The sequence below is a fragment of the Leptonotus elevatus genome, chromosome 17 (genome assembly GCF_054856555.1).
Source record: "Leptonotus elevatus isolate MCC_2025b chromosome 17, RoL_Lele_1.0, whole genome shotgun sequence".
In the NCBI taxonomy this organism is placed as follows: Eukaryota; Metazoa; Chordata; class Actinopteri; order Syngnathiformes; family Syngnathidae; genus Leptonotus; species Leptonotus elevatus.
The window spans coordinates 10,597,125-10,606,786 of NC_141255.1; the positions used below are offsets into that span (position 1 = coordinate 10,597,125).

The 9,662-nt window shown below is 39.3% G+C and overlaps 2 protein-coding genes across 9 annotated transcripts; both read left to right on the forward strand.

Annotated features, from left to right (window-relative positions):
* Positions 1-281: 281 nt before the first annotated feature.
* Positions 282-6,243, forward strand: msrb3 (methionine sulfoxide reductase B3). 8 transcript variants are annotated; one of them, XM_086059504.1, is made up of 8 exons: positions 282-464; positions 568-652; positions 1,464-1,578; positions 4,306-4,414; positions 4,533-4,610; positions 4,792-4,820; positions 5,024-5,121; positions 5,644-6,243. In XM_086059504.1, exons 3-8 carry the CDS (start codon positions 1,476-1,478, stop codon positions 5,818-5,820), a joined length of 594 nt encoding a protein of 197 aa, XP_085915630.1. In that variant the 5' UTR covers positions 282-464; positions 568-652; positions 1,464-1,475; the 3' UTR covers positions 5,821-6,243. The 8 variants fall into 8 exon arrangements, with proteins under 8 accessions (XP_085915630.1, XP_085915629.1, XP_085915636.1 ...); XM_086059507.1 differs by lacking the exon at positions 1,464-1,578 and adding an exon at positions 2,979-3,131 and having other exon boundaries at positions 290-464; XM_086059511.1 differs by lacking the exon at positions 568-652 and adding an exon at positions 2,979-3,092 and having other exon boundaries at positions 446-464.
* A 1,013-nt stretch (positions 6,244-7,256) lies between these two features.
* On the forward strand, positions 7,257-9,248 carry LOC147159784 (protein BTG3-like). The gene is made up of 4 exons (XM_086059826.1): positions 7,257-7,448; positions 7,518-7,655; positions 8,471-8,645; positions 9,017-9,248. Exons 1-4 carry the CDS (start codon positions 7,279-7,281, stop codon positions 9,167-9,169), a joined length of 636 nt encoding a protein of 211 aa, XP_085915952.1. The 5' UTR covers positions 7,257-7,278; the 3' UTR covers positions 9,170-9,248.
* The last annotated feature ends 414 nt before the right edge of the window (positions 9,249-9,662 follow it).

Below are 9,662 nucleotides of genomic sequence, written 5' to 3' on the forward strand. Positions count from 1 at the left end.
TTTGTTTTCAGACTTTGTGTACATATGACATTCAAATTAATATTTAGTTTATTTTTAGATGATTGAAACGCATAATTCATTATAAATAAAGTTTTTAAATGTAAATAGACGGGTAGGACTAAGCCAAAAACATTAAATATATACTATTTAATATAAAATACATTTACAACACATATATTTTAAATTATTTATATTATTGAACTTGCTGTACTCACTGTACTAATCTCGATTTTAAATAAAGTTTCCGTACAAAAACAGACATATCGGGACCATAAATGGACACGTCCTGCAATCGAAGCTGCGCTGGTGCATAGCTGAAAGTGTCGCGGGACGTGTTACCAAGCTTGTCCGGTTGTGTCTGTCCCATCTCCGGCTCATGTTTCAGCCAGTCACCGGCAGACTGTCACTTGCTGGTCGCCGCCGCTTTTCTCTTTACGTCGCGTTCCTGCTCTTTCTCCCTACTGGTATGTCTCCACTTTTCAATTACTTAATAAAGTTGATGGTTAGTTAAAAATACCGAACGTGCGTGTAAAATATAGTTCTTCGAAATCATGACTTGTATTTCAGGCTACGAGACGGGCTGCAGTGAGTGATTACTATTTTGTCTACAATACATCCAAATGAGATTCGATGTTTTCTCATTTGCCATCATGTAAGTGCCAATGGTGGACTTTGGGGCACGAGGGGGGCTGAACTGATAAACACAAAATTCTCTGCGTTTCAATATGGCGCCTTCTCGATTACTCCAGTTGTTTGTGTAATTTTACCACTGGGACTTATAGAACAGTACAGTACTGATTTCCATGCACACTAAATTATATTCACGCACTGTCTGACATTAATAAATTGGTAATTAATCCTCCCTGCTTGAGAGTTAAAATAATTAATTGTTTTATATCACTGTATTTTTTAAATCTGCTATGTGACATTCTATTCCACCCAAGACATGAAAAAAATAGCATCCATGATGATTTTGATATGCTATTGCTGTTTAAAGACGCCCCCCCCCCCCCCCCACGAGTCACGACCCTTCAAAGACCAATAGGTGCATGTTTCTGGAGGAATCGGAGCAAATATGGCGGAAACTCATGTGTGATGTAATAATCACCTAGTTTAGTTCCCAAGAAAAACAACAATACCTCAGATGGTTTACTTGTAACGCAACACCTCTGCCTTCATTTAGTATGCACTCAGCTATTAATATTTAAGTCGTCGAAGTTCCCACATTTAGTTGGACAACTCCCTATGTATATGTTGCTTTCATACAGTAGGAATTATGAAAAAAAAACAGTCATTTAAGTGTAATAAATTACTAATAAGGAAATTGTAACAGCAGGGTTACTCATGACCAAACTTGTTTGCAACGCTCTTCTCCTGCAAATGTTCTCAATTCAAAACAGCACACATTGAGAATGGGCAAATATTTCAACAAATAATCCAGCCTACTCTCTGTTTTTCTGTAGTGTGACTATCTCATGGCCGCTCTGCTCAGACGTGGGCTCTTCCTGGCCTTGCACCATCTCACTGGGCAAGGCAGCAACTCAGTCTGCCGCCCAGCAGTGTCCGCCATTCTGCTAGGTAGAGTCATTTTTCTTGAGCTGTAGTAGTACAAGGCGTACGACCACAATCCATTCCACGACGTTGGTCCAATTTTTGTTTGGTCGTCTTTTTCAAAACGTCACTTTTCAGAACGTCATTTTTCACCCATCCATACTCGACACCGCTTATCCTGTTCAGGGTGCTGGAGCCTATCCCAGTTGACTTCCAGGACAGGTCGCCAGTCATTCACAGAGCACGTAGACAACCATTTACACTCTCATTTGCTAGAACAGAACCTACACGTGCCTGCATGAGAGTCAGGCAAATTAACCACTACATGAGATTTTCCATTGGTGGAAACTGGAAACATTTGTTCCAAAACCCCAACTGTCACCATCATGAAATTGTACAAAAATGTTTAGCTAACAAACATTATTAAATGTGATACAAGAATAAGCAGATGGGCATTCCATCAGTCCGTCACTTATGGATGCCTGTTTTCCTGATGAATGATGAGGAACTTAAAAAAAAAGAAAAAGGACGGACTAAGCACTGGCTAAAGTGGGTTTTCCTCCGTCAGTGTAATCGTTACGAACCCGGTCAAGTACCGACGGACGTCTCAGTACGTCACTGACAGGTCTGCTTTGCTACTTGTGTTTACCTTTCAACTCTTGATCACTAATGACAAGCATGTAGCAGCTAACTGGTTGTTTGCAGCTAGTTAGCAGAAGCTAATGTAGCAGTCAGTCAGTCAGTCATATTTTCAACAGTAGAGAGTAGACAGATTGGATTCAATGATGATTCTAGTCATAGTCCATAGTTTACAAAACATAATAGTGAACCTTCACTATTCAAAACACTCACTATAACCAGTCCTGTCGAGCCAACGGCAATTGAGCAAAATGTGAACCCCCCCCCCCCCCCCCTCAAAAAAGCTCTCTAAATAAATGAGTAATAGCGCTAAACATCATAAGGCTTCGACATGACCGCTGAAGTGGCATAATATCCAAATGACTGGACTCGACTTCTTAATGGTATTGTCAAAGAGCTTTTTCACGTTAAGGCAGTCTCATTGTGGTATCGCCCTTGTGGTTTTCGTTGTAAATTAAGCTTTTGTATGCCCCCATTTTGTCTCACGGAGTAACAAAAGAAGCTGTTTATTCGTCAAGAAAGGCAGTCTGCACAGGGTTAGTTTGTGACCTAAACGCATCTGATTTGTCATCCTGCTATTCATTTTCCTTCTTTTAAATCTCAGAAGAAGACGTAGATATCCAACCATCATCAGCTAACATTTTGTTTCCGTTCTAGGTGTGTGTTCCAAGTCATGGCCGTTACATTCTATGTTCTCGCGTGAACCGGGAATCCCAAATAACCCCGCTTAGTTATCGTGACCTCTGATGTGTTGTTATCTCTCCTTGTGTCTGCTCCTCTTCCACCAGCCCAGGCCTTGTTGTAAGCCCTGCTGTGGAGGGTGTTTTGATTCTAGTGGTGGTTGGTGTGTCACTCTTCAGCAGCCATGTCGGGCTTCAATCTTCTCCATCTAATAAGCAAGGGTCAGCCTGTGACTCTGAGGTCCTGCAGTCTACCCTCAGGTCCACTGACTGGGTGCCGTGTGCCTGCTGTGCTCTGCCTCTCTCTTTCTTAAATAGCCGTAATTTGGCTGGTGTGTCAGCATGTCCTAACAGTCCCACTTTGTCTGTGTGTGTGTTCACAATGATGCGCGTCTTTCACTGGTTTTCTTAATTTTTTATCAAACCTCCCTGGGAAAACCAATAGTGCTGATGCTTGGCAGTTTCCATGGAGATCTGATCGAATGTATTGGACAATTCTTAAAAGCAAAGAGGCTTTAATTTGTCCCAGTGAGGTTCCATATAGTGCTTATTACTTGCTTGTGTTCATTCAGTCTTGTTAAGGTATTAACGTGGAACCACAGGTAGAAAAATGGGAATAATGGAATGTTTCCCCTAAACCCAGAATAGGTAGTATTGAAAATATAAATGGATCAACAGCAGGAACGCCCTAATTATCAATCAATTGATTTCTGTTGATTGTGTGGCATCGTGAAGCAATTGAGTCAAAATGAAGTGCACTTCTTGGCTGCAGCCAGCAGAGGCAGTGTTGATTCGATCAACTAGTTGGTGGTCCAAAGAAAAATATGATGTTGGATGTGAGAAGAAGTGCTTCACCTACATGACTTCAAGCACCATTGTTACGCTCAATACAACATGGAAGCAGAAATTCAGAATATTGAAAAAGAGATGAACAAAACAAACAATCAGTCATTAGTTGCTCACGGCTCTGAACGGTGTTATTAGCGTAGATGCTAGCCATAAAACAGTGACAAAAACCCATCTGTGATTGTCATGGTAACAACAGTTGCTACAAGAACGAGTTGATAATTTACTTAATAAAAAAATAAAAGATTGCAGCATATTAAAAATCGACACTGTATGCTTCACGCTTTAGTTTCATGGCTGTTTGTGTTGTTCGTTGTCACACGTAGAATCTGGGCGCTAACAATACAAACGGTTCACTGCTTGGCTTCCTTGCAGCTTGCACGCACTGAGTGGGTCTGATTTTGTTTGACTAATTCATACACTTAATTTTTAAGTTTAAAAAATATATATATTTAAATGATGATGAAAATAAAGCTTTGGATCAAATTCTGTGGAGAAGAAAAACTAATAAATTGTCATTTATAAAAAATTATCTCGCTGCTTTAATTGCTGATGGCAACCGAGTTAATAATATCAGTCTTTCCTGTAGGAGCTGCTCGAACCAAGAAAACATGGCCGGTGACCTTCCCTCAGGAGGAGATGAAAAAACGTCTCACGCCCATGCAGTATCACGTGACCCAGGAACGGGGAACAGAGAGGTGTGTGTTGACGATTATTATTAGTGACCTGTGTTACTGCACCATGTTTTATGTTAAGGCGATATTTGTGTGTGAATACTTTTTCCACCTCTGCCTCTTTTGCAACATTTTTGCACAGTGCCTTCACAGGAGAGTTCGCATACCACAAGGAAGAGGGAACCTACATGTGTGTAGTCTGTGGGGCACCGTTGTTCAGGTAATATATTTGACATATTTTTGGTGTTTTTTTTAAAATTAGTAGTCTTTCTGTTTGTAATTTGTTTGGAAGTGTTTTTCATGCAAATATTTAATTAAAACTTTACTACTGTGCAAGTTAGCAGTAGTTAACAGAGATATAGTCGGAATGTTTTTCTAACATTAATGTTTGTTTTTTTCAGTTCAAAATCCAAATTTGACTCAGGATCAGGTAAGAATAGCCTTTTCATCATAAACTCATGCAGAGATTTTGCTCTCCTTTTTTTTTGCATGAACAGATCTATACAAAAACAAATATAATTCAGTCCCCGCCGAATATAACAACAAACGTAACATATTTGAGAATAGTCAGATGCAGTTTTTTCCCCCCCTTACATTTCATCTCTATCTTTCCCATTCATGACATATGCACAGGTTGGCCTTCCTTCTTTGACCTTGTGAGACAGGAGTCCATCGCTGTGTCAGATGACTTCGCCTATGGCATGCACAGAGTGGAGGCCACCTGTGGCCAGGTAAACAAACAACACCACACCATTTATTTCTGATGCAATAACCGTGTACAGAAAAGTGTCCAGAGATCCAGCTACAGTATTTGCATACAGAATACTATGTCGAGTAAACAAACAACACCACACCATTTATTTCTGATGCAATAACCGTGTACAGAAAAGTGTCCAGAGATCCAGCTACAGTATTTGCATACAGAATACTATGTCGAGCAAAAAAAAAAAAAAAGTGGTTGGACGAATATGTGCAATATGAATTCACGTTGGAAAGTATGGTGTTCCGCAGGGTTCAATTCTGGGGCCTCTGCTGTTTTCATGGTATCTGCTGCCCCTGGTCTCTACATTAAGAAAACAGCGGTGGTTATTTTAAAGTGCTCTATAAATATAGAGTTGATTTGAGTGATGGGAGTCAGCGTCCTAACTGCATGATTTGCAATGCCAAAGCAGATAGGAAATTGGTTGGTCTCAGTACTTGCAACAAGGTTAAGACCCACTGCGTTACTATCTTTATTTTCCATTCAAATGCAGTGCGGAGCCCATCTTGGACACTTGTTCGATGACGGCCCAAAGCCCACTGGGAAACGTTACTGCATCAACTCGGCCTCGCTGTCTTTCCAGCCCAAAGATGCGGAGGGGGCCTCTGGCTCCTCCTCCACAGGTGCCGCCGCAGACCCCTCGATGTCCGAGGGAAGGACGGAGCTCTAAGAACCCAGCAAAAATCCTGTATGCTGTGTGTTTTTGAGTCAATGAGTGCGTTGGTGGGTTCTAGTATTATAGATACATCTATTCACAATTTTGAGCTATATTGGCAAAAGCAAAATGCACAAAATATTTTCACATTCAAGTAATACAGACCAAAATTGTTACACTCATATTCACCAATAGGAGAATGTATTCATAGATGGATGATGTCCTTTATCACAGACACATGCACCTGTTTATTTTTAATATACTTGTCTATTTTGAGTGTACCTTTGATGATGCCCCACAAGGTTCTCAGGCAGCGGCAGAGCTTTTGGATTGTGTTTGATGAGGACGCTGTTTTGTATTTCTTCATAATTGATTGTATTTTTTTGCACAGCTTGATGTGATATACATTCAATTGATGAATAAAACAGCACAAAATAATATGGCTTATTCTCCTTTTTTGGGGGGGAGGGAGTGAAATTTCAATAGCTGTTTCATTTGCAGTTGCCATGGCAGTTGATACTGTTCTCATAAAAGCCAGTGTGATATTGCACTTAAAATCTGACAAAACACTGGAATGTTTGCCTATTTTCAGCAACAACAAAAAAAGAAGAAGATAAAAACGACTTGTTTTATGTTTTTACCCACATTACCAAGTAATTCCTGAATTCCTTGTAGAAGCTTCACTGACAAAAATAAAACTAATAATAAATTAGAATTTAATTTGATGTTGATGTTCACATTCTGTCTCTCACAGTTGAAGTGCGCATATCATGAAAATTACAGACCTCTGTCATCATTTGAAGTGGGAGAACTCTGGCTGATGAAATACTTTTTTTTGCCTCACTATACATACAGTATATACATACCTATCTACCCACACACATTACTATATCTACATACAGTATATACAGTACATTTAAAACCAAGTGGCTGGACAAAAGGCTATAATCTTTAAAAAAAAATACATATCTGACCATAGAACCGAGTATCTAATGACTAATCTTCATCAGCAACTACCAAAAGTTAAAAAAGAAAAACAAAGTAATACAGGTCAAAGGTAAAATAAATAAATAAATAAAACACCCACCAAGGATGCACATGCAACATTGCACCTCCAGCAATGATCCTGTAAAAGCAGAATGACACAAAAACAAGTAAATGTATCCGTGAAAGCTGTTCTGACAGAAATGACAAAAATGGACTTTTACATGATTAACGAGCCAGGGTTACTTATGTAGCGGATAAGCAATACAGATAATCTGCAGACCCACCTTTAATGTTATACACTTGATCTTTATGATGCATTCCTGGCATCATAAAGGCCAACTTTTAACTTGTAACTTTTCCACATTAGTTCTAGATGGTCACAGTTATATTTTCATAACTTGGCACTGCCTTGGCAGGGGAGAGAGAAAAAGACGACAAAATGGATGCATTTTTTCAACCCCCATCACATTGCAGAGGTTTTGAAATATGGAGCAAGAAATAACCGATGCTGTTTTTCCATTAATGAAGACACTTGTTTCCAAAGAGGTGGAATTTCAAAAAACGGAACTCTTCATCCAGAGGCTGAGTTTTGCATTGCAGAAAAAATTTGAGGGTCACTGGTACCCCGAAAACCCCAGCAAGGGGGAAGCGTACAGGTACTGCACTGCAATCTACCAACCCATGAAATGAATCCAAATAGCAGTTTTCATTCACGTCTCCCGTAGGTGCATACGAGTCAACCAGTACAACAGTAATGATCCGGAACTCCTTCGGGCCTGTCATGAAAGTGGGCTGCAATTCTGTGACCTGCGACTGCCCCTTGATTTCACGTTGTGGATAAACCCTGGTGAGGCTTTTTGCAGGTGAGTGTGGCCTTTTATAGGGCAAGAAACGACTATACTTTTTGTGTGTGTGTGTTGAGTTCGAAGTTGTTTATCAGTAGTAGTGTGCCATCTGCTGATTGATCAGCTGTAGTAAATGCAAAAAAAAAGAAGTCTTCAAAGCCAACAGAAATTTGTGGGAATGATCATGTTTTTCTTGCCCTTGCTGGTAAAAATAATAATAATAAAATGCTGCTGGCTAAAAACAAAGGCCGACATGCATCCATGGTGACCTGTAATAACACCAGTAGGGTTGACTAGTCAATTGAATCTAAATGAAATTGACATCATGATGTATTAATGTATATCTCATTTATGTCCAGATAAATTCGGCGCTTAAAAAGTGCAGCCCACATATTTATCATTTGTTTTAATGAAACATGAAAAGTAGAAGTGATAAAGCCTCGCATGTTTGTTGTAATCTGAGCTATGATTTACTGACTTAATTTACGCCACGCTGGCTTGGTAGAGTTGAATGAAGTCGTTGTAGTGAGACTGCACGTCAAAATGTTTCAGAAGTTAACAACCTTATTGAAGTAGATAAAACAAAAACTCGTTTATATGAATTCATGTTTCATTTGCTTTTTTTTTTTTTTTTTTTTTAAAGCACAAGCCTAATTTATAAAACCAAAACATGTAGCCTATGTATAATAAATCTAAAATTGTTTATTGTATTACAAATTAATTTATTTATGTTGTTGTTTAAAAAAAATACACAGGAAGAAAAGATAATTCCATATTAAATAGAAGGACTTTAAGATTGTCATATTATGTCTCCATCGTGTTTTCTTTCTTAGGATTGGTGAGGAAAATCCTCCATTCTCAGTAGCGACTGTGGCAGCCATGTATGAGGAATACATAGCCCACAAGCTGTCAAACACTCCGGATAGCGAGATATCCGACTCCAACTCGTGTTCGTCCTCAGATGGCGAGGACACACATACTTGTTTTTCCATTAGCAACTGCACGCAGGTATTTGATATGTCCGAGAACTGACAGTAAACCTTGCTTGGCACCAGCCCACTAAGTTTGTAATTGTCTGTAGATGCCACAAGATGGCGACAAATCCCTTTTTCTATTAGACAATACTATGTACACCTGATGAAATGAAACTCCTCACCTCAATTCAACATAATTGATTGGCACCAAGATGCCACCTGATGGTGCCAAAGCAATATTTTATTGTTGGACATTGCCTGAGCACAAAAATAGTGGGGGTTCACTGTTATTGTTTTAGTGTCCTGTCCACACATAAGAGCACATCATTTGTTGTCCTTTAAGATTTTGGGTAAAGCACAAAACTGGGAACTAATTAAGTTGAATTGTTTTTATACATTTCTTAGTTGAATCCACTCGCACCTGCCTGGTATCCCTCTGGCTTTCCCGAACCTACTCGCTCCCGCTTGGTCTGTCGAGGTGCCAAGGAAAAGTCCCATCATTTCAACATTTTCAGGCATTGTCAGAATGCTTCAGCAAGAAAAATAAAAATGAAATAAAAAAACCGCCAATCTATTTGTTGATAATTCAAAAACAACAAAACAAAAACGTGTCACATGGTAAAGAAAAGGTGTAATATGTCTTCTGTAGCTACTTCAGACCAGCCTTTTTTCTGCTGGGCAATTTTGTGTGTGTGCGCTCTTTTCCCACATCAGAACAACATGGACATTTATTGGGGGCTGTCTCATGTTTTTAGTTGTTATAGTGGACGCCAGGATAGAATGGCTGTAACATGTTTTAAAATGACCAAGCTTATATGCAACATTTTTAACATGAACGTCATGCAAATCAACTTGCGATTGCGATTGGTTAGTTAAAATCCAATTATGAACCAGAAGTGTTGACATCGTCCAAATTATGCGTTTTATTGGTTTAGACATGCGGATATGTCATGTCCACTGGGACCATCTATGGGTCTGAAGGGGTTAATTGCAGGAAAAAAAATGCAAAGAATACCTAAAAATCTACAAGTTGTAAATTCCTGTTAAATGA